Below are 25,148 nucleotides of genomic sequence, written 5' to 3' on the forward strand. Positions count from 1 at the left end.
ACTGCTGGTCCTGCTCACTCACGATGAGTGGGAAGACTTGCACATGTGTGGTGCAATGCTGCCAAAGACTTAAAGTTAAAGATTGCTTGGAGAACACCTGCTACAGGTGAGTAACTTCACTTTATCGGTTGGTAACGAAGTGGGAGAAGGATTGAGAGAACTGTTTTTTAAAATGGACAAACAATTAACATCTTCAGGGAAATAGCCTTCTGCAAGGCTTGCATGGTGTATGCCATGGAGAAAGGTAGACAGGGTGGTGTGGCAGAAGAGACCTCGGGGATAGACAGAATTGAGGTCTTGTTGGGAGTCAGGGAGAGAGAACTGTAGAAGGCATAGAGCTGCTAGAGGTTAGAGAACAGGTGAACAGAGGGGGAATGAGGGAGATGTGAAAATGGGAAATATTCAATGTGGAGAAGGGGCAGAGGGGACTGAACTTAGGGGAGTGGCAGGGATAGAAGCCTTGAGAGACCTGGAGAAAATGGAACCTGAGGAAGGAAATAACTGTGGGGGTAGTGAGAGTATTTCGTGCCTGGGAGGAGGAGTCAGCCCTTATAATGCAGGAATTCTGCATGAGAAAATTACAAATAAAGTGCACAGAATTTTCAAACATTTTGTGCAGAATTTCAATTTCTTTTTACACAGAGCTCCCCCAGAGCTCTGGGTAAGAACCCAGAAGTAACATAATACTGGATTCCATATTAACATAGTAACATAGTAGATGACGGCAGAAAAAGACCTGCACGGTCCATCTAGTCTGCCCACGATAAACTCATATGTGTATACCTTACCTTGATTTGTACCTGTCTTTTTCAGGGCACAGACCGTATAAGTCTGTGCAGCAGTATTTCCCGCCTCCCAACCACCAGTCCCACCTCCCATCACCGGCTCCGGCACAGACCCCGTATAAGTCTGCCCTCCCCCATCCTAGCCTCTCAACCACCAACCCCTCTTCCCCCCGCCACCCAATTTCAGCTAAGCTTCTGTGGATCCATTCCTTCTGCACAGGATTCCTTTATGCCTGTCCCACGCATGCTTGAATTCCGTTACTGTTTTCATCTCCACCACCTCCCGCGGGAGGGCATTCCAAGCGTTCACCACCCTCTCCGTGAAGAAATACTTCCTGACATCTTTCCTGAGTCTGCCCCCCTTCAATCTCATTTCATGTCCTCTCGTTCTACCGCCTTCCCATCTCCGGAAAAGATTTGTTTGCGGATTAATACCTTTCAAATATTTGAACGTCTGTATCATATCACCCCTGTTCCTCCTTTCCTCCAGAGTATACATGTTCAGGTCAGCAAGTCTCTCTTCATACGTCTTGTAACGCAACTCCCATACCATCCTCGTAGCTTTTCTTTGCACCGCTTCCATTTTTTTAACATCCTTCGCAAGGTACGGCCTCCAAAACTGAACACAATACTCCAGGTGGGGCCTCACCAACGTCTTATACAGGGGCATTAAAACCTCCTGTTTTCTGCTGGTCACACCTCTCTCTATACAGCCTAGCAACCTTCTCGCTACGGCCACCGCCTTGTCGCACTGTTTCATCGCCTTCAGGTCCTCAGATACTATCACCCCAAGATCCCTCTCCCCGTCCGTGTCTATCAGGCTCTCCCCACCTAACACAAACGCCTCCCTTGGATTTCTACTCCCTAAGTGCATCACTTTGCATTTCTTCGCATTTAATTTTAATTGCCAAACGTTAGACCATTCTTCTAGCTTCTTCAGATCTTTTTTCATGTTTTCCACTCCCTCCGGGGTGTCCACTCTGTTGCAAATCTTGGTGTCATCCGCAAAAAGGCAAACTTTACCTTTGTAACCCTTCGGCAATGTCACTCACAAATATATTGAACAGAATGGGCCCCAGCACCGATCCCTGAGGCACTCCACTACTCACCTTTCCCTCCTCCGAGCAAACTCCATTCACTACCACCCTCTGGCGTCTGCCCGTCAACCAGTTCCTAATCCAGTTCACCACTTCGGGTCCTATCTTCAGCCCTTCTGATTTATTCAAGAGCCTCCTGTGGGGAACCGTGTCAAAAGCCTTGCTGAAATCTAAGTAGATGACGTCCATAGCATGTCCTTGATTCAATTCTCCCGTCACCCAGTCAAAGAATTCAATGAGATTCGTTTGGCACGACTTCCCTTTGGTGAAACCATGTTGTCTCGGATCTTGCAACTTATTGGCTTCCAGGAAATTCACTATCCTTTCCTTCAGCATGGCTTCCATTACTTTTCCAATAACCGAAGTGAGGCTTACCGGCCTGTAGTTTCCAGCTTCTTCCCTATCCCCACTTTTGTGAAGAGGGACCACCTCCGCCATTCTCCAATCCCTCGGAACCTCTCCCGTCTCCAAGGATTTATTAAACAAATCTTTAAGAGGACCCGCCAGAACCTCTCTGAGTTCCCTCAGTATTCTGGGGTGGATCCCGTCCGGCCCCATGGCTTTGTCCACCTTTAGCTTTCCAAGTTGTTCATATACACTCTCTTCCGTGAACGGTGCTCTATCCACTTCGTTTTCAGGTGTACTTTTGCCAGTCCCTCTCGGTCCTTCCCCAGGATTTTCTTCAGTAAAAACAGAACAAAAGTATCTATTTAGCAAATTGGCTTTTTCTTCATCATTTTCTGCATAGCGTTTTGCTGTATCTTTTAGTCTCACAATCCCCTTTTTAGTCTTTCTCCTTTCACTAATATACCTGAAGAAGTTTTTGTCTCCCCTCCGTACATTTCTAGCCATTTGTTCTTCCGCTTGCGCCTTCGCCAGACGTACCTCTCTCTTGGCTTCTTTCAGTTTCCTCCGGTATTCCTCCCCGTGTTCCTCTACTTCAGATTTTTTGTATTTCTGGAACGCTAACTCTTTAGCCTTTATTTTCTCAGCCACTTGCTTTGAAAACCATATCGGTTTCCTTTATCTCTTGCTTTTATTTACCCTCCTTACATAAAGGTCTGTGGCCCTGTTTATTACTTTTTTTTAGCCTGGACCACTGTCCTTCCACTTCTCGTATGTCCTCCCAGCCCATCAGCTCCTTCCTCAGGTATTCTTCCATTTTGTTAAAGTCAGCTCGCTTGAAATCCAGGACTTTGAGTTTAGAGTGGCCGCCATCCACAAGAGCCGTTACATCAAAACAAACCGTTTGATGGTCACTGTTTCCCAGGTGTGCAGCCACTTGGACATTTGACACACTATCCCCATTCGTGAGCACCAGATCCAACGTGGCTCCCTCCCTCGTGGGTTCGTTCACCATTTGTCTGAGCAGAGCACTTTGGAAAGCATCCACAATCTCTCTACTTCTTTCCAATTTTGCAGACGGAACCTTCCAATCTACATCCGGCAGATTAAAATCTCCCAACAACAGCACCTCTCTTTTCTTCCCCAACTTTTGAATATCAGCGATCAGATCTTTATCTAGTTCTTCCAATTGTGTCGGGGGTCTATAGACAACACCCACGTGGACCAAGGTTCTATCCTCTCTTTTTAAGGTGATCCATATTGCTTCTTCCTTTCTCCACTTCCCTGTCATTTCAGTTGCTGTGATATCATCTCTCACATACAGAGCTACTCCTCCACCTTTACGTCCCTCTCTATCCTTCCTAAAAAGATTATAGCCTGGTATGTTTACATCCCATTCATGGGAACCATGGAGCCATGTCTCTGTGACTGCAACTATGTCCAAGTCAGTCTCCAACATCAGGGCTTGAAGGTCATGAATTTTATTGCTTAGACTGTGAGCATTTGTGGTCATTGCTTTCCAACTACATTTCCTAGTATGTGTTTTGGGTAAGTGTCACTACCCCTAAAAAAGGATATTGGGATAATTATGGAGAATATATTGGAATTCTAGTTCGATGTATGGTGGCAGTATAAAATATTAGGAAAGGAATTAAAAAATAAGACACACTATATTATAATGTCTTTGTGCAGATCATGTTGTGATCAACTGTCTCTAACTCCTAGTATCTCCTATGTTTTATGAGTTTTGATTAGATTATAAGCTCTACTGAACTGGGAACGTCTCTTATGCATAACTGTAAAGTGTGTATGCCAGGTTGCACTATAGAAGTGATAAGCATTAGTAGTAAAATCATTTTGCGCAGAGGTTTCATGGCAGGAATTAGGTTTGTCATGTGACATTTTTTATACTGCCTATATGACTTGGAGCATAAGGTACGTTCATGAATATGGAAGTTTAGTGACATTTTCCTTGTCATCAGCAGCAGATGATTGGAACTGCGTCCGCAGGACCTCCCCGGAAGAGCTGGGCACCATTCTCACCTCAAAAGACCGAGTCAAATGAGCTCCGGTCAAGCTGCACGTGGAAAATAGCCTCAGAATAACTACGCAGAACCAATGCGTACTCCTTTTTTTTTTTTTTTTTTTTTTTTTTAACGCTGTGAGGAAAGTTGGAGGCAGGCAGCAACAGAGGTCCTCCGGTAGGCAGGGGGATGGGTAAGGAAGGGAAAGGGCGAACCTATATGCCTTCAAAGTGGGCACCACCAGCCACAACACCCCAGCTTCAACTGGGAAAAGCACAAGAGCCACCCCAGGCAGAATTTTTTCCAGGAGCTGATCAAGCTACGTCCACATCTGCTGGGAGATAGAGAAATACTGAAGGCAGATGGAGCTAGCCGTCCATAGAGCACTATGGTTTTTCAGTGTTCTCTATCCCCACCTGCTGGTAGGCGGACATAACCCATCAGTTAATGGATTCATCTGCTGTGACTAAAGGAAAGAAAATTACCAAGGTAAGAACCTAATTTTTCCTTAGTGGCCTGCAATGGCGGGAGTGGGTGCTGTCACATATCTTCGCTTAGCTGCCCTAAGCTGGTGTTCTAATGTGATGATTCCCTGAGCCAAACGTTTTTTGTAGGTGCTGACGTAAGCAATAATGGCCCCTTGCATGACAACCCTGCTAGTGGGCCAGAAGAGCCCCAGATCATCAATGTGCTGAGCATTGTGGGAGACAAATTCTTCCCATTGCTTACGCAAATAAGCTAGGAAATCTGCAGATGAGTATAGTGAGGTTGGAAACAACCAACCCTGTTGCCGACAGAATTGGGAATCCATCTTTAAATCAATTCAAATTAGAGCGTGATCCCAATTATGGGCGCCAACACTCGAGGGAAGACCCCACTTTGAACAAATATGTAATCAAATCAGGAAGGTGTAAGATGGGCCCGTGAGGTGTGAATGTAGTCTCTCTTGTTGGGGTGTAAGAGGCGCCAAGAATTTACAAGATCCAACACCTTACAAAAAACCTTCAGTTCTGTCGTCCCCTCCCTGTTTCAACACGTGCAACCCTTACAAGCGGTCCATCTGGAGAGCATAATTCAAATTCATGTCTCTTGCCACTATCTTTGGAAGACCAGCATGACGCTGGCAATCACTCAGCAACTTACAATAAAAGGAGCTCTCCCTTGGGACTGGACCATATACCCCCACCTTCAAAAACTCTTTGCCCTGTGTGTGTGTATATATATATATATATATATATTTTTTTTTTTATAATCTTCTTTGGATGTATAATAACATATATCAACTACAAAAACCACAGAAAATTTACATCCATATTTCAAATAATATCTCTTCTCTCTTCCATCTCCCCCACTACCCTCCCTCTCCTTACTCCCCCCTATCTAATCAAACTAAATCTCACAGCGTTTCAATTCAGCAGTCTACTACGGGCTAATGGTGAGAGTGAGGACCAAAAAGGTTCCCAATGAGCTTGGAATGTTCGTCCATGAGCTGTGTCCAATGATAGTGATTTCCTTGCTAGCGCAGCTAGTTGTATCATGGCAGATCTCCATTGTGCCACCATTGGGGGTTCTTTGTCCATCCAATTTGTTAAGATACACTTTTTCCCCAGCAGTATTGCTCTTCTTAAGAAACTCATTAGTCCTCTTGAAATGGCATACCTGCGAATTTATCAAATAATATGTCTGCGTTGGGTTGCCATCTAATCTTCTGCAGACAATTAACATGGAATACCATCTGTTTCCAGAATGACACTACTTGGGGGCATTTCCAAAATATGTGGCCCAGTGTAGCAGGTTCTTGAGAACACTTCAGGCAGTCTGCCTTTAAACGTAATTTAGCTAAATACGCTCTATATGGAGACACATACAAGTGAAGGTAGAACTGGTTTTGCAGCTCATCATGCAGTGCGTCTAAAGAAGCCTTTTGCCTTTGAAGTATGCAGCTTTTAAATTGGTCCTTTGTTATAGTAATACCTAAGTCTCTCAGCCATTTGTCATGATAATTCTCCTAAGCTAGTTCTCTTATTCCTTCATGTAATTGTCTGTGATAGCAGCACAGGGGTCCAACAGTTGTGCATCTAACCAATATGTCTCTGTGATGACCTCTTGAGAGGACAAGGAGAGTGCCCCCCTCCAGTAGAGAGGCTATATAATGATGTAACTGATAGTACTGAAAATATGTCTGTGGGCCCAATCTATATTCCTTCTGTAAATCTGTCAAAGATTTTATCTTTCCATTATCTTGCACCACTTGAAACAAATATATTGCCCCCTCCGAGAACCCCGGAGTAAATGTCTGATTTCCTACCAGTGGAAGAAAGGGCATCACTCTTGTATCTTTTCCTAGCAGTTGTCCCACCCGTTGCCACACTCTGCGGAGTGAAGTGTAGAATAAAGATCTAGTTGGGTGTGTTTTCCAAAGCAAGTTGTCTGTCTGTAACAAATAACTAAAATGCCAGGGTGCCCCCAAGCCAACCTCTGCCTCTTGCACTGAAAAATGGGCCGTTCCACGAAACCAATCTGCTATGTGACGCATGCCACATGCCAAGGCTTTAATAGTCCCATGCCTACCTTAGGTCTTGGCTTATGAAGAACTGAAATTGGTAATCGCACTCTTTCCCTTCCACAAAAATCGTGAAAGCAAATTATTAATTTTCTTTTCATGTGCACGGGAAAGAGTTATTGGCAACATCTGAATGACGTATAACCAGCATGGGATGATAAACATATATTATACAAGGCAGTGCGTCCCTCCTACGCTACCAGGATTTGCTGCCATGTTTGTAACTCATTCGCTAACAGGTTCATTAAAGAATCAATATTTGCATTGTATAGATGACTCGAATCTTCCCACTGCAAGGGAAAAGTAGTTGTCCATAGCTTACGAACAGTTCCTTGTAAAGGGAGCGCTACAGATTTATCTAAATTTAAAGTAAAACCCGAGAAGTAACCAAATTCATCTGTCACACTTAACACACGTGTGAGTGTCTGCAATGGGTTTGATAACATAAACAATAGATCGTCTGTGTATGCGAGGACCTTAAGTTCCTTAGTCCCTAAACGTAACCCTGTGATATCTGAGTTCCCTCTTATTGTTCTAAGTAGCGGCTCTAAATACAATGCAAATAACAATGGAGAAAGAGGACAGCCCTGCTTGGTACCTCTCTCTATTGTGAAGTGGTCCATACTAACCCCATTTACCAATATATATGCCATAGGGGCTTTGTAAAGCATTTGAATGGCTTTATAAAATCAACCTGCCATTCCCACATACTGTAACACAGAAAAAAGGTAAGACCATCTGACTTGATCAAACACCTTCTCTGCATCGAGTCCCACCAGCATCCCCTGTATCCCAGCCATCTGGGCCCCAGACATCACCAACAATACCTTCCTTACGTTGATTACTGAGTGGCGTCCTGTAATAAAACCCACCTGGTGGCCTCCCACCAAACACGGGAAGCCAATATTCGAGCTAGAATTTTAATATCCACGTTTAATAATGAAATGGGTTTATATAAGAGGCACAGTTGTGTTTTTACTTACCTGGCTTTGGGATTAAGGATATTAATGCTGTGTTGGAGTACATCGGAAAACTTTCACTATCCACAGTCTCCACATAGTTCGAGTGTAGCGGGCCAATTAAATGAGGTGTAAGTATCTTTTAAAATTCTGCTGTGAAGCCATCTGGCTCCGGTGCTGTATAACATTGTAAATTCTTAATGCATGTCTGTATTTCTTTTGCTTGGAGAAGTGATTGTAATTTTGCTATCTGGTCCTCTGATAATTTCGGCAAACCTCAACCTTCTAGGTAATCTTTCAATTGAGGGCCTATAGGTTTTGGCACTGCTGTATAAAATTTCTGAAAATACTGATAGAAGTACTGTGCTATATCCTTTGGTTTTGTAACTTCTGTTCCCGATGAGTTCTGTAAGGAAGCTATAAACCTTGACTCCTGCTGCTGCTTCGCTGATTGGGCTAATAATTTTCCCGGTCTGTTTCCAAATCTAAAAAATGAATATTTCCGATAAAATAGCATTCTCCTTGTTCTCTCATGAATTAACGCATTAAGTGCAATTTGTGTGGCCATATATGCATCCTTAGAGGATTTCATCCGTGCATGCACATACAATTTATTTGCTATATTCAACTTTTTCTCAAAATGTATTATTTCCTGTGCTGTGTGTTTATTCCTTGCCACTACATAGGCTATTATGTTCCCCGTGATCATCACCTTAGCTGCATTCCAAAAAGGTTGTGGCTCATCCTTATGTTGCCACATTGGTTGCCTCGCAGGCCTTCCTTCTTTCTGTAAGTAATTCTGAAAGGACCTATCTCCATATAGATAAGCCAGGAATCTCCAGTTTCCTGGGGGGTGGGGGGAGGAGTTCTCGCCTCTCCTATTTCTAATGTAACTTGAATTGTAAGCGTGATCTGACACCTCCTGGGGGCCCAGATCTGCCTTAAGTACTAGAGAGAAAAAGGTTCTAGTCACTGAAATATAGTCTATGTGTGACCAAGTGCTATGGGCTCTAGGTAGATGAGTGTAGTCTCTTTTCGTGGGATGTAAAAGCCTCCAGGGGTATACTAGATCTAGAGAGTCACATAAAAAAGATATCCTTCTCTAGGCAGAGCCTTTGTTGGCTATTGGACGCCCACTAGATCTATCCAGTGTAAAATCTAATGCTCTGTTCAAGTTGCTTGCCAGTACCAATGGGTGACCTAAGGTTCTCCGTCCCACTCGAATTAGCTCTAAGAAAAAGGCATGCTGATAATTATTAGGTGCATAGACCCCTAGCAGATAAAATATGGTCCCCAGGTGAGTGATTTGCAATAATATATATCTGCCATGTTCATCTTTACAGATTTCTTTTATTGTACATGGTAAAGTTTTCCGGATTAGGATTTCCACCCTACCCTTTTTCTCGGAGGCCGAGGTGTGATATACTTCTCCTACCCAGGCCTGCCTTAATTTCAGATGTTCCTGGTCTGATAATTTTGTTTCCTGTAAGCATGCTGTATTTGCATGATGCTGCTGCAATAATGTCAAGATCTTTGTTCTTTTAATTGGAGATGGTATACCAGACACATTCCAAGAGAGAATATTTAACTCACTGGGGGACATATCTACTCATATCATATATACAGTTGAACACAGTGTAAACCTGTCCCTGTCCCTTAGTATCCCAGCCTCCACGGTCCCCTTTTCCCACTAAAACACTCCCAATTCCCACCTTAAACAAGCAAACATGAATGTTAATTACCCAGCTATCAATTATCTCTTTATATCTGAATCGATTGCAACTCTGTAACTTTTAACTCCTCTCCCTTTCCCTTCCCATCCCTCCCCAATCCCTTTACCAACTCCCCCCTCTCTCTCCACCTCCCCATCCATACCCCCATATACATAACCACCAGTAACAGCCCATCCACCTTCACAGGTAAGCAGCTACCAAAGATCATGCTCAGTGTGCTGGGACCCCTCGCCCCTCTCTTCATGTTACCTGACAGCTACACAGTAGAAAAAAAAATCTCTCCTGTCACTCTCATTTATAGAATCGTTATGGTGTTCTCCGTTTAGTAGTACCACGGAAGTCCTATCTTGATTGCAAAATGTGCCGTAGCCCAAACAAATCTTGACAGTTACTAGATAGCCCTCCTTCTGCATTGATGAAGAAAAAAAAACAAGGTTCCATGGTTGGTCTTCCAATAAGTCCTTGATCTTATTAAGCACTGCTCTCACTATTCATGAATGTCTGTGCCGCTTCTACCGAATCAAAGGCGTGCCACGTTCCTTTAGCAAAAGCCTTCAACACCGCTGGATATAGGAACATAAACTTGTATTTTTTTTCAGGAAGAGATGCACATAATGGTTGAAATCTTCTCCTGCGCTCTTGAAACGCCTGTGAGTAATCCTGAAAGATTCAAATTTGCACTCCTTCAAACTGTAATGAGTCTCTTTTCTGGCAGTATCCTCTAAGAATCTCCATCTTATGTATATAATTATGGATCTTTATAATCACTGGTCTTGGCCCACACCTGCCTTCTTGCATTCTGCCAATACGGTGGGCCCGCTCCAGGTAAATAGGCCCCATGTTATCTGATAATGCAAATTCTGATGACAGCCATTTTTCGAACACGGTGGGTAATGACTGGTCTGACACACTCTCTGGTAGCCCTATAAACTGAATATTCCCATGTCAAGACCAGTTTTCAGGGTCCTCCAGTTTTTCTCCTTGTGCCTTTAGCTGCTGCTCCATTGCTGAAAACGTCGCTCTGGCTTGTGGGGCAGCGTCTTCTAGTGCGGACATTCGATGTTCTAATTATCCAGCTTGTCGTATTGTATCCGCCAGGAGTGTCTCTAATCCCATCAGTTGCTCTGATAACCATTCAAGCTTCATGTCCATCGCCTTGCCCACTGCCATGGTAAGTTGATTTAGTTGTTCCTCCGAGAAGGTCAAGGCAGGAAACTCCATCTCCGCCATCTTGTTGTCTGTTTCCCTGGTCTTCTCCTTCGCTATTTTGCAGGTTTTCCCCGTCATTTCTCTGCTCAGTTTTGCTATATATCTGTCCATAAGAATGAGGACTTCAACCCTGATAAATTTATATTGCAGTTCTGGGGAATAAAACAATTGAAATAAAGCTTTGGAGGGCAAGGGGTCTGTCGAGAGGAACGAGATATGTCTACTTCCCATCATCGCATCACGTGACCCTTGCCCTGCATATTTAATAACAGGCCAATATAATGCCTGGTATCGTCCTGAAAAAGCAAGCGTGCTATACTTTGTAAGGATTTGCTTAGGGGTATTGCTACCCCACCCTTTCGCCCCACCGCCGGCGAGTCGAAAACCTCCCTCACCCATTGTTGCTTAAGCTTTAAGTGTTCCTCCAGGCAATGTCAGCCGAGTGACACTTAAGGGCCCCCAAAACTTTCTTCCGCTTTATTGGGGAACCTATTCCACACACATTCTATGAGAGGATCTAGTTTGTTTCCTACTTATCTTCAATAAAATGTAGCATATGCATGCAACCGCCTTTGTACATTCCAGCTTCCAGGTGCCCAGCCTCACCTGGAAGGGACTCTCCCTCCCCTCGCAATGCCCATCCTCGCATCCATACAGCACAGCCACTACATCCACACCACATCTCATCTGTAACCCCCTTCCTTCCCTTTTTAAGTAACCCAGAATATCTCACTACCTCACTGTGTAGCTGAGACTTCAAAGGATCACTTAAGATTTTGGGATCCTGCGCCCTATTTTCACAGGAAATTAGTAACAAAAGATAACATCGGTAATCTTATCAACTCCTCTACCTATAGAGAGCTAATACTCACATAGTATAAGAGCAGGACATTCATATTAGCTAACCTTTTGCGTTCAGGTTCCTTACTTTGGTTCTACTGAGGTAGAGATGGATTGGAGAAAGTCCTGGGCTCGTGTTGGAGAGTCAAAGCTATGCCACTTCCACTTCCCTTCATGTAAAATCTTGAGCAGGGTTGGGTAGAGAAATATGATGCGCACCTACTTATTGCGAAGCAAAGTGCAGATTGGAGAAAATTTGCGCCTACGTTCCTGCAGGGCCTGAGAATAATCCTGAAATATTTGTACCGGGGGCGCCCTCATACTTCAAAATATTTCATTTTTGACGCAGTCTTCGAAGAATTTCCACTTTGTGAATCAATAGAAATCAAACAAAATAAAACATGGAAAAGAAAATAAGATGATACCTTTTTTATTGGACATAACTTAATACATTTCTTGATTAGCTTTCGAAGGTTGCCCTTCTTCCTCAGATCGGAAATAAGCAAATGTGCTAGCTGACAGTGCATACAAGTGAAAACATTCAAGCATTACTATGACAGTCTGACAGGGTGGGAGGAGGGGGGGTGGGTAGGAAGTATGCATGGGGACATCAAAGCATATCATTGATATTCTAACAGGATGGGTGTGGATAGGTGAGGGGTGGGGTGATCAACCGAGACATACAGCTTTATGGTTTATAATGGGCTAGGAACCCCAGATCCTTGTTAAGTTCTTTCTGTTGGGTGTTAAAATATTCAATCATTCTGACTTCAAAGGTCTTAGGTTCTTGTATGGTTTTAAAGTTACCTTTCAGGATTCTCACTGTGAAGTCACTGGTACAGTGTCCTGGTCCTGTAAAATGTTGACCAACAGGCGTGGGAACCCTGCTGGCACCAGTATTGTTCATATGATGTCTATGTAAATTGAATCTTGTCTTAAGCATCTGGCCTGTTTCTCCAATATAGCATCCTTCGTTACATTTTTTACACTGAATGATACCACATTGGAAGATGAGCAAGTGAAAGATCCCTTTATGTTGAATATCTTTCCTTTGTGGATGACTTTGGGGTCCTGTGAAATATTTTGGCATAGTTTGCAACTGGATAAATTACAGGGAAGTGTGCCCTTCTGTTCCTTTTCAGTCTGTGATGGAAGTTTACTTCTGATTAGCTTGTGTTTTAAATTGGGTGGCTGTTGGAAGGCCAGTACTGGTGGGGATGGGAATATCTCTTTCAGTAATTCATCCTCCTGGAGTATAGGTTGTAGATCTCTTATGATTTTCCTCAGTTTTTCCAGCTCTGGATTGTATGTCACTACAAGCGGGATTCTGTCTGTGGATTTTTTCTTTTTGTACTGTAGCAGATTCTCCCTGGGTGTTTTGAGGGAGGAGGCAATATTCTTGGAGATTATTTTGGGGTTGTAGCCTTTCTGTTTGAAGGATTCAGTCAGGGTTTTAAGGTGTCTGTCTCTGTCCCCTGGGTCAGAGCAGATACGGTGGTATCTTGTGGCTTGGCTGTAAATGATGGATCTTTTTGTATGTGAAGGATGGAAGCTGGAGTTGTGGAGGTAGCTGCATCTGTCTGTGGGTTTCTTGTATATAGATATTTGTATACAGCCATCACTGATTGAGACCGTGGTGTCCAAAAAATTGACTTTTTCTGGGGAGTAGTCAATTTTGAATCTGATTGTAGGATGGTATGTATTGAAGGCAGAATAAAATTGTTTCAGAGTTTCTTCACCCTCCGTCCAAATCATAAAAATGTCATTGATGTACCGGTAGTATTTTAGAGGTTTGGTCTGGTGTGTATTCAGAATTGTCTCTTCCAGCTCAGCCATAAAAAGGTTGGCATATTGGGGTGCTGTCCTGGTGCCCATCGCAGTGCCCATTATTTGCAGATAGATATCATTGTTAAAGTGGAAGTAGTTGTGAGTTAAAATGAATTTGATTAATTTTGTAATAGTTTCTGGTGAGTATTGATGGTCCAGTGTGGATTTTTTTAGGAGTCTTCCACATGCAGCTATGCCATCCGCATGTGGAATGTTGCTGTATAGTGATTCTACATCCATCGTGACCAGAAGGGTGTTAGGTGGTAGTTGCTTGATATTTTTCAATTTATTCAGAAAGTCTGTGGTGTCTTGTATGAAGCTGTTAGTTTTGTGTACGAGAGGTTTCAGAATTCCGTCTATGAATCCAGATATTTCTTCTGTGAGTGTGCCAATACCTGATATGATTGGTCTGCCAGGGTTTCCCGATTTGTGGATCTTGGGTAGCATGTAGAATGTGCCCACGGAAGGTTGATTTGGTTTGAGTTTCTTCAGGTGAGGTTGCGCTTGTGTAGGAAATGTTTTGATAAGGTCTTTCAGCTGTTTTGTGTAATCCTGTGTGGGGTCCTCAGTTAGTTTCCTGTAGTATTTATTGTCTGAGAGCTGTCTGTGCCCCTCTTCAATGTATTTTTGTATGTCCATAATTACCACTGCGCCTCCTTTGTCTGCGGGTTTGATGATAATGCGTTCGTTAGTTTGTAGGGTTCTTATGGCCGCTCTTTCTGGTGGGGTAAGATTGTACAGGATTCTCTTTTGTTTGTTGGAAAGTTGGGATTTCACCCTGTGTCTGAAACTTTCTATGTAATTATCCAGCTTGTAGTTTTGTCCCTCCTGTGGGGTGAAATAAGTGTTCTTTTGTTTAAGACTGTATTCCGGTCTGTTTGGTGTCCCTTTATTATAGAAATGTGTTTTAAGGCGCATTTTTCTAAAGAATTCCTCTAGGTCTGAGTATAGTTGGATTACATCTAGTTCCCTGGACGGGCAGAATGAGAGCCCTTTGGATAGCACCGAGACCTCATGCTGTGATAATTGATGGTTCGAGAGGTTTATTATCCCCATTTGGTTTGCATCTGTAAAGGTGTGATCAGTACATTTGCTTATTTCCGATCTGAGGAAGAAGGGCAACCTTCGAAAGCTAATCAAGAAATGTATTAAGTTATGTCCAATAAAAAAGGTATCATCTTATTTTCTTTTCCATGTTTTATTTTGTTTGATTTCTATTGATAACCTTAAGAGTGGACTAACACGGCTACCACACTCCTCCACTTTGTGAATGTAATTGTAAATATTCATCATAACCACTTGAGGACGACTCGCTAATTTTTGGGCTTATCCCACCCGATCTGTGCGCTCAAGGCACAAAGGACCTATACTATTGGATAAAGCAAATTCTTTGCTCAGCCATTTTTCCAGCAGCACACCCAATGAAGCTTCCGGTAAGGACTCTGGGAGACCTACTACTCTGAGACTATTCCTCCTAGAACGATTTTCCAGGTCGTCTAATTGCGCAGTGAGTGATGAAACTTGCTTTTCTAGCGCCGACAGCTGTTTCGCCAAGATAGTCCCTTTATCCTCCACCTCCGATACTCGCTCTTCTAGGGCGGTGGTCCGGCGGTTCGTTTCAGCCAACAGGGATTCTAAGTTAGCCAGCTGGCTGGGTAATTGTCCCAGGTGCGGTTCCAAAGCCTGTCTCACTGCTGTTATCTGCTGCAACTGCATAGGAGTGAAAGATGGGGACACGGACATGCTTTCAGCCGCCATCTTGTCATCGCCACCCCAAGATCGATCTTTCTCTATTTTCATTCCCTAGCTCGGCATTGATCGTGTCTTTGGTGATTAAAAATTTGTCTAAGAAACTTGCCTGTGTAAGCGGGGTCTTTTGGATCTGGTTTTTCAAACAGTGCTTTTAGATGTGGAATAGGCAGTGAGAACCCTGGAGAAGAGCCAGCATGCGACTGCTCCGCTCAACACGTCATGTGATGCTCCCCCATTGTTTGGATTTTATGTTACTATTTTATGTTGTTAACCGCTTTGACCTAATGTGATGTAAAGGCTATATATCAAGTTTTAAATAAAGATAAACAAAACTTGGCTCAGAGCGCCACAGTCCCTTGATCTGGCCCTGAATAATAGTCTGCATATACTGAGGTTTGCTCTCATGCTGAACCTTTTGGATACATTTACTAACAGGATGGAATGAAGATGTAAAGCATTACTTATTAATGCATCACATTTATTAACCATATACAGATATAATTGGTTTACAAACTGCACCTAACATACATAAATAAAAAAATGCATAAAACACACCACATTTGAAAATAAAAACATAACTTCATAAACAGGGATTAAAATGGGAGAGTGTTAATATCTGAATCTATAATGTGTAGTTACTTGTGTGTTAATCAGTACTCTTTCTTTATACTTTTAGGACTATTGGAATTTAGTGGAAGAAATATGCAGACGGAGACGCTTCTTCATAGTGGCTACTTCCATCCTGTGCTACGAGCTTGGCAGGCCTCCACCACCAGCCTTGGTGCCAATAACCTTATCTACCCCATTTTTGTTACGTAAGTGCAGTAAACGGATTGCTGGTAACTAAAGGAGGGTTCTTTTGTGGTTTGAGTGCTTGCCTACAGTTGAACACAACTCAGTATAGTGATCTGCATCTACATTTACTATTCCAATACCGTGTTCTAAAAATTATTTTTTATTCATTTGTATTTTGCTCACACCTTTTTCAGTATTAGCTCAAGGTACACTAGGTATGTCCCTGTCCCTAGAGGGCTTACTTAATTCTGTATCTGAGGCAATGAAGGGTTAAGTGACTTGCTGAAGATCACAGGGAGCAGCAGTGGGATTTGAACCTGGGTACCTCTGGATGTGAATTAAAGTCAACTAGAGACTAAATTCAGAGAACTGCAAATTCACTTGATATACTGCTTTTCTGTGGCACAACCAAAGCAGTTTACATATTATATACAGGTACTTTCTCTTTCCCTAGTGGGTTTATAATCTAAGTTTTTGTACCTGGGGCAATGGAGGGTTAGTGACTTCCCCAGGGTTTCAGGGAGCTGCAGTGGGAATTGAATCCGGTTCTCCTGGTGCTTGGCCCACACCACTATTGTGTTGCTTCTTTTCCTGTTGATGTAGTGGTGCATGCAGTGTGCCAGTTAATAAAGTGTGAGTTTCTCCAAAGCTCAGGGGTAGTTAATTAAGAAGAGTTATCTCTTTTATGGTTAGAGCACTACATTATGATTCAATCTCTTGAGAGGTCAGTTCAAGATTTACCTATATCATGGACTTTATGACCTGGTGGCAGTTTGCACTATTTCTTTGGGCTTCAGTTCTAATCCTGGCTGTGCCAAAGACTTGGTGATTTTAGGTGGGTCACTTATCTATTTTTAGGTGGGTCACTTATCTATTTTTGCCTCTGGTACCTTGTTATAAGACATTTATTTTTCTTAATATGGGTTCTCCGAGGACAAACAGGCCTCTATATTCTCACAGGTGGGTGATGTTGATCTGCGTCGCTCAGTCCGGCATTTGCCAAAGCTAAAAAAAAGGGAGCTTTGTGGAGCGCAAGCCGTGCTCGAGTGCCTTCCTGCGTGTCGCGCAAATGCATTCTCCTCAGGTCTTCTTTTTCCACGTGAGGAGGAGGTGTTTTTTTTTTCTTGTCCTCTCCTTATTTGCTCAATTGGAGAGCTGTTTTTTTGTGCCTTCTGGCAATTTTTTCTTTTTTGGAGGTTGAGGAGGTCGCTGACCAAATCAAGAAACACACTGATACAATCTATTCTCTCTTCTGCCGGGCGCCTTCTGCATCAACCTCCTGAGCTAGGAGGACTTTTGGAAGCCAAGGAGGAGTTCCTGTTACTATCCTAGGCGTAGGTACACCTCTTCAGCTCACTAACCTACTCAGCTCAGCCCCAGCACGCTTATTCTACTGCAATCTGCTTCTTGCTGGCCTCCCACTTAGTCACCTCTCCCCTCTCCAGTCAGTTCAAAACTCTGCTGCCCGTCTCATCTTCCGCCAGGGTCGCTTTACTCATACTACCCCTCTCCTCAAGACCCTTCACTGGCTCCCTATCCGTTTTCGCATCCTGTTCAAACTTCTCCTACTAACCTATAAATGTATTCACTCTGCTGCTCCCCAGTATCTCTCCACACTCGTCCTTCCCTACACCCCTTCCCGTGCACTCCGCTCCATGGATAAATCCTTCTTATCTGTTCCCTTCTCCACTACTGCCAACTCCAGACATCGCGCCTTCGCGCCTTCTGTCTCGCTGCACCCTACGCCTGGAATAAACTTCCTGAGGCCCTACGTCTTGCCCCATCCTTGGCCACCTTTAAATCTAGACTGAAAGCCCACCTCTTTAACATTGCTTTTGACTCGTAACCACTTGTAACCACTCGCCTCCACCTACCCTCCTCTCTTCCTTCCCGTTCACATTAATTGATTTGATTTGCTTACTTTATTTATTTTTTGTCTATTAGATTGTAAGCTCTTTGAGCAGGGACTGTCTTTCTTCTATGTTTGTGCAGCGCTGCGTATGCCTTGTAGCGCTATAGAAATGCTAAATAGTAGTAGTAGTAGTAGTAGTAGTAGTTATTCACGTCAATAGCATGTGCCTAAGGCCCTGGCTGCTCCCCAGTCAAAGCAAGGGACAAGTTTTTGACTGGCTGCAGTAGAGCATAGCCGCAGTAAAAGTGTCCGTCCCGGATGACTTGCCGGTCGAGTGGAGGCTAAAACTTTTTCACCAAAGGTTCATAAGTACATAAGTATTGTCAAACTGGGACAGACCAAAGGTCCATCAAGCCTAGCATCCTGTTTACAGCAGTGGCCAATCTAGGTCAAAAATACCTGGCAAGATCTCGAAAAAGTTCAGTACATTTTATGCTGCTTATCCCAGAAATAGCAGTGGATTTTTCCCAAATCAATTTAATAATGGTCTATGGACTTTTCCTTTAGGAAGCCGGCCAGACCTTTTTTAAACCCCGCTAAGCTAACCGCGTTTATCACATTCTCTGGCAATGAATATCAGAGTTTAATTATACATTGAGTGAAGAAACATTTTCTCCGATTTGTATTAAATTTACTACTTGCTTCATTGCATGCCCCCAGTCCTAGTATTTTTGGAAAGAGTAAACAAATGATTCATGTCTACCCGTTCCACTCCACTCATTATTTTATAGACCTCTATCATATCTCCACTCAGCCGTCTTTTCTCCAAGCTGAAGAGCCCTAGACGCTTCAGCCTTTCCTCATAGGGAAGTCGTCCCATCCCCTTTATCATTTTCATTGCCCTTCTCTGCACCTTTTCTAATTCCACTATATCTTTTTTGATATGCAGTGACCAGAATTGAACACACTATTCGAGGTACGGTTGCACCATGGACCGATACAAAGGCATTATAATGTCTTCACTTTTGTTTTCCATTCCTTTCCTAATAATACCTAACATTCTATTTGCTTTCTTAGCCGCCGCAGCACACTGAGCAGAGGGTTTCAAATTATCACAACAACGACACCGAGATCCCTTTCTTGCTCGGTGACTCCTAACGTGGAACCTTGCATGACGTAGCTATAGTTCGGGTTCCTCTTTCCCATGTGCATCACTTTGCACTTGTTCATATTAAACGTCATCTGCAATTTAGATACCCAGTCTCCCAGTCTCATTAGGTCCTCTTGTAATTTTTCACAATCCTCTTGAGATTTAACAACTTTGAATAAATTTGTGTCATCAGAAAATTTAATGACCTCACTAGTTACTCCCATCTCTAGATCATTTATAAATGTTAAAAAGCAGCGGTCCCAGCACAGACCCCTGGGGAACCCCACTATCTACCCTTCCATATCATCATGCTGATCAATCCATAGACTGGTGGGTTGTGTCCATCTACCAGCAGGTGGAGATAGAGAGCAATCCTTTTGCCTCCCTATATGTGGTCATGTGCTGCCGGAAACTCCTCAGTATGTTCTCTATCTCAGCAGGTGGTGGTCACACACAGCAGCAGCTCTGGCTAGGCCTCCAAGCCTAATTTTTAGGTTTTGTTGAGTGCCTGGGGTTGAGGGCTCTTCTTGAGCAAGTGCAAACCTGGTGGCGCCAGGTCCCTCCTTTTCTCCCCCCTCCCGCTGGCTCCGTTAAAAAAAAAAAAAAAATTTGGACGTCCTTAAAGGCGTTTATTTCGACGTTTATTTAAACGTTTATTGCAGCTACTCACTGGGACACCAGGTCGTTACAGCTCGGAGCGAGAAGCAGGCAATTTTACCTTTTTTATAGCGGGCAGGGGGTTCCCCGATTGATCTCCACGTGGCCTATGGCGTCGGAGGGCGAGGGCGTGAAGAATCGCTCCCCGGACCGCGTGTGCGCTCCTAGCGGGGATGCGGGGGTATTAAAGTCTGATTTGCCCTTGTTGGGTGTCAGTTCGGAGGCCGGTCAGTGTCCCGGGTCTTCCTCCGGTGCGGCGGTTTTTCCCGCCATAAACGCCCATCCCCCGCTGCTCGCCTCCGCCATCTTGGCCGGCCACTCTGCTCGGACGGCTTCTTCTTGGGCCGCCCTTGAGCTGGGAGACGTTCATGCCATGGCCGCCCTTGATTTGGGCGACGGCAAAAAAGCGGCTAAAGTTAAGCGCCGTTCTTCCCGCGTGGCTCCTTCGCGGAGTGTCGCGCCGGACGCCATCTTGGATGCGCAGCATGTTTCTCCCCCGCTCTTGCGAGTGCCGGTTGAGGGTGCGTTTAGGGCTGTGGCCCAGGCTGCTGAAGTGCACAGTCTGGGGGGTTTCTCCCCCGAGTTTATTTTGCTGCTGCATCAGGCCTTCATTATGCAAAACGCTGCTCCCTTGTCCGATAAAGGGGTTGAGGCCCCTGGAAGTAAACGCCCTCGGGTGGATTCCCAGGCCTTAGAGGACTCCGTTTCCTCTGATGTAGATGAGGGCAGCGTATCTGAGTTCTCCCAACGGTCCTTTGGGGATTCCTTGGAGGAGACGGATTCCCGCTCGGATGGAGCGGATGACCCCTCTGCAGCGCGGATCTTTCGCTCAGAGGATTTGCCCAACCTGTTACTGCAGGCCATGAGCATTTTGAAGATTTCCTCTCCGGAGGATGTCTCTCCCTCAGCCCCTGTTGGCTCCGCCATTATGCTGGGGACGAAGCACCCGCCTAGAACCTTCCACGTGCATAATGCCATGCACACCTTAATTTCGGCTCAATGGGATGTCCCGGAAGCGAGCCTCAAAGTGGCTAGGGCTATGTCCCGCCTCTATCCTTTGCCTGAAAGTGAACGGGAGGCCTTTCTTTGGCCTACCGTGGATTCTTTAATCACTGCGGTGACTAAGAAAACGGCGTTGCCGGTGGAAGGTGGCACGACCCTAAAGGACGCCCAAGACAGAAGATTGGAAGCGGCCTTAAGGTCGTCCTTCGAGGCGGCTGCCTTAAGTTTGCAGGCCTCAGTTTGCGGCTCCTATGTGGCCAGGGCGTGCCTGACGATTGTGCAGCGGGCTTCCCCCTCGGATCCTTCCTTGAGGGCTGATTGGCCGGCCCTGGAATCGGGCTTGGCTTATTTGGCAGACTTACTGTATGATGTCTTGAGAGCCTCGGCTAAAGGTATGGCTCAGACAGTCTCTGCGCGGTGGTGGCTTTGGCTGAAACATTGGTCTGCGGACCACGCCTCTAAGTCCCGCCTGGCTAAGTTGCCTTTTAAAGGCAAGCTGCTCTTTGGGGTCGAGCTGGACAAAATTGTGACCGATCTTGGCACGTCTAAGGGCAAGAGGTTACCAGAGGTCAGGGCTCGGGCCAGTGCTCGCCCCGGTATCTCCAGAGGACGGTTTCAGGAAGCCCGTCGGTACCGCCCGGGCAAGTCGGGCTCCTCTGCCCCCTCTTCCTTCAAGAGGAACTTCTCCCCCAAGCAGCATTCCTTTCGCAGAGACCGCCGTCCCGGAGGTGCGCCCTCCGGTCCTCCCCCAGGGTCTCGTACCCAATGACGGGGTCCTGGTCCATGGCCCAGTGCAGATTGGAGGACACCTGTCCTAGTTTCTGGGCGAGTGGACCAGGGTAACTTCAGACGCTTGGGTGCTGGGAGTCATCAGAGACGGCTACAAGCTAGAGTTCTGCCGACCCTTAAGAGACGGGTTTGTACTCTCTCCCTGCAAGTCTCCGGTCAAAGCTGTGGCAATGCAGCAGACCTTGGACAATCTGATCCGCCTGGGTGCGGTCGTTCCGGTGCCAGAAAATCAGCTTGGCAAGGGACGTTACTCCATTTACTTTGTGGTACCAAAGAAAGGAGGTTCTGTACGGCCTATCCTCGACCTCAAAGGGGTCAATCGGGCCTTGGAAGTTCGGCACTTTCGCATGGAGACTCTCCGCTCTGTTATAGCGGCAGTGAAGGCAGGGGAGTTCCTGGCATCCTTGGACATCAAGGAAGCGTACCTGCATATTCCCATCTGGCCTCCTCATCAACGCTTTCTGCGTTTTGCAGTCCTGGGCCGACACTTCCAGTTCAGAGCCCTCCCGTTCGGGTTGGCTACTGCTCCGCGGACCTTCTCCAAAGTAATGGTGGTCATCGCGGCCTTCCTGAGAAAGGAAGGAGTACAAGTCCATCCTTATCTGGACGACTGGTTGATCCGAGCCCCCTCTTATGCAGAGTGTGGCAAAGCTGTGGACCGGGTGATTGCTCTTTTGAGCTCCCTGGGGTGGATCATCAACTGGGAGAAAAGCCAGCTGCGCCCGACTCAGTCCCTGGAGTATCTGGGAGTTCGAATCGACACCCAAGTAGGCAGAGTGTTCCTGCCGGACAATCGGATTGTCAAACTTCAGGCTCAGGTGGACCAGTTCCTAGTAGCCTCTCCGCTCCGGGCTTGGGACTATGTGCAGCTGTTGGGCTCTATGACGGCCACGATGGAAGTAGTGCCCTGGGCCAGGGCTCATATGAGACCACTACAACACTCTCTGCTGCAGCGCTGGACTCCGGTGTCGGAGGATTATGCTGTGCGCCTTCCCTTGGACCCAGCAGTGCGCAAGGCGCTGAGCTGGTGGCTGAAGACAGACAAGTTGTCTGCAGGGATGCCTCTTGTGACCCCGGAGTGGATTGTCGTCACGACGGACGCCTCTTTGACGGGCTGGGGAGCCCACTGCTTGGGAAGGACAGCGCAGGGGCTCTGGTCTCCTGCAGAGGCAAAGTGGTCTATCAACCTCCTGGAACTCAGAGCCATTCGGTTGGCGCTTTTGGAGTTCCTCCCGGTACTGGCGTTGAAGCCAGTACGGGTCCTGTCGGACAATGCCACGGCTGTGGCCTATGTCAACCGCCAGGGAGGTACCAAGAGCGCCCCTCTAGCCAAGGAGGCCATGAATCTATGCCAGTGGGCGGAAGCGAACCTGGAACAGCTGTCAGCGGCCCACATTGCCGGAGTCATGAATGTCAAGGCGGACTTTCTCAGTCGCCATACCTTGGATCCCGGAGAGTGGCAGCTATCTGCTCAGGTATTCTTGGACATCACGAAGCGCTGGGGCCAGCCGAGCCTAGATCTGATGGCGTCATCGGCCAATTGCCAAGTGCCGCGCTTTTTCAGCAGAGGACGGGACCCTCGATCCCTGGGAGTAGATGCTCTTCTCCAACAGTGGCCGACACAGGAGCTTCTCTATGTGTTCCCGCCCTGACCCATGTTGGACAGGGTGCTAGACCGGGTGGCAAAGCATCCGGGCCGGATAATCCTGGTGGGTCCGGACTGGCCCAGACGTCCCTGGTATGAGGACTTGATCAGGCTCTCAGTGGACGATCCTCTGCCGCTGCCAGTGGAGCAGGGCCTGTTGCATCAGGGTCCCGTGGTGATGGAGGATCCCTCCCCCTTTGGTCTTACGGCCTGGCTATTGAGCGGCAACGTCTGAGAAAGAAGGGCTTCTCAGACAAGGTCATCGCCACTATGCTAAGAGCGAGGAAGCGCTCTACTTCTACTGCTTACGCCAGGGTTTGGCGTACCTTTGCAGCATGGTGTGAAGCAGGCTCACTTTCTCCCTTCACTGCTCCAATTTCTTCAGTGTTGGCGTTCCTGCAAGAAGGTCTGGAGAAAGGCCTGTCACTCAGTTCCCTTAAAGTCCAGGTAGCGGCTCTGGCTTGCTTCAGGGGCCGCCTGAAGGGTGCTTCCCTGGCTTCGCAGCCAGATGTGGTGCGCTTTCTCAAGGGAGTTAATCACCTGCGCCCTCCTCTGCACTCAGTGGTGCCTGCGTGGAATCTCAACCTGGTGCTAAGAGCCTTGCAGAAGCCGCCTTTTGAACACTTGTCAAGGGCATCTCTGAAAGACCTGACGTTGAAAGCAGTCTTTTTGGTGGCTATCACTTCAGCCAGAAGAGTTTCCGAGCTCCAGGCGCACTCATGTCGAGAGCCCTTTCTGCAGTTCACTGAGGCAGGAGTGTCTATTCGCACAGTGCCTTCCTTCCTGCCCAAGGTTGTTTCTCGCTTCCATGTGAATCAGCAGCTCTGTCTCCCTTCCTTTCGTAGGGAGGACTACCCAGAGGAATACTCTGCTCTCAAATATCTGGATGTGAGACGAGTCATCATCAGATACTTGGAAGTGACCAATGATTTCCGGAAGTCGGATCATCTGTTTGTCCTGTTTGCAGGTCCTCGTAAGGGTCTGCAGGCTGCTAAGCCTACAGTGGCAAGATGGGTCAAGGAAGCCATTGCAGCGGCTTATGTGGCCGCGGGGAAGGTGCCGCCTATCCAGCTGAAGGCTCACTCCACTAGAGCTCAGGCGGCCTCGATGGCAGAGGCCGGGTCTGTCTCCTTGGAAGAGATTTGCAAGGCGGCAACTTGGGCATCGGCCCATACCTTCTCCAGGCATTACCGCTTGACTGTGGCTGCTCGGGCGGAGGCCCGGTTTGGAGCTTCAGTGTTGCGGTCAGGGATTTCTATGTCCCGCCCTGGGTGAGTACTGCTTCTGTACATCCCACCAGTCTATGGATTGATCAGCATGATGATATGGAAGGTAAAATTATGTATCATACCTGATAATTTTCTTTCCATTAATCATAGCTGATCAATCCATAGCCCCTCCCAGATATCTGTATTGTTTATATTCTGGCTGCATTTCAGGTTCACGTTTAGTCTTCAGTTCCTGTTTAGGAGGACTTCGTGTTCAAGTTTTTCAATGGATTTTTCAAGAATTGAGACGAATTTGTGTTACAGTGAGCTGCTGCATTCCTCTCCCCTCCGTTTTACGGGGCTGGATTGAGACTTAAATTCTGCCGGCGCTCCCTCCCGCTTCGTGCGGCAGTAGGGCAGCTTTGTACCCCTCCCGCTTCGGCGGTGTTAGGGTCAGTCAGCTCCTCCCGCGGTTGCGGTTGCAGGATAAGCCAGATCCCCCCGCATCGGCGGGTGTGGTGTCCCTCCCCCGCTCCGCGGGGATGAGCTGGACGGATTCCCCTCCCCCACTTGTGTGGGGATGAGCTGGGTTAATTCCCCTCCCCCGTTTCGGCGGTGGTGAGCTGGGCAGAGTGTCCCTTTGTGGGTGTAATTCTCTAAGTGCTGAGTCCTGCGGATGGAGCTTGGATATCGACATACTGAGGAGTTTCCGGCAGCACATGACCACATATAGGGAGGCAAAAGGATTGCTCTCTATCTCCACCTGCTGGTAGATGGACACAACCCACCAGTCTATGGATTGATCAGCTATGATTAATGGAAAGAAAATTATCAGGTATGATACATAATTTTACCTTCTCCATTGAGAATACTGACCATTTAACCCTAAGAGAGTAGGGTTTTCTATCCTTCAACC

The 25,148-nt window shown here is 46.2% G+C and overlaps 1 protein-coding gene across 4 annotated transcripts in view; it reads left to right on the forward strand.

The window, feature by feature from the left end:
- ALAD (aminolevulinate dehydratase) overlaps positions 1 to 25,148 on the forward strand; it is a 587,381-nt gene that overhangs the window by 69,773 nt on the left and 492,460 nt on the right. For 3 of the 4 annotated variants that reach the window (XM_030206252.1, XM_030206256.1, XM_030206255.1), the window contains exon 2: positions 15,811 to 15,949. In XM_030206252.1, coding sequence (XP_030062112.1) covers positions 15,837 to 15,949 — 113 coding nt within the window. In that variant the 5' untranslated portion in view covers positions 15,811 to 15,836. Of the gene's footprint in view, positions 1 to 4,716; positions 4,741 to 15,810; positions 15,950 to 25,148 lie in introns of those variants that run through there. The other variant, XM_030206253.1, reaches the window with a different exon arrangement.

This window comes from Microcaecilia unicolor, chromosome 6 (assembly GCF_901765095.1).
Source record: "Microcaecilia unicolor chromosome 6, aMicUni1.1, whole genome shotgun sequence".
In the NCBI taxonomy this organism is placed as follows: domain Eukaryota; kingdom Metazoa; phylum Chordata; class Amphibia; order Gymnophiona; family Siphonopidae; genus Microcaecilia; species Microcaecilia unicolor.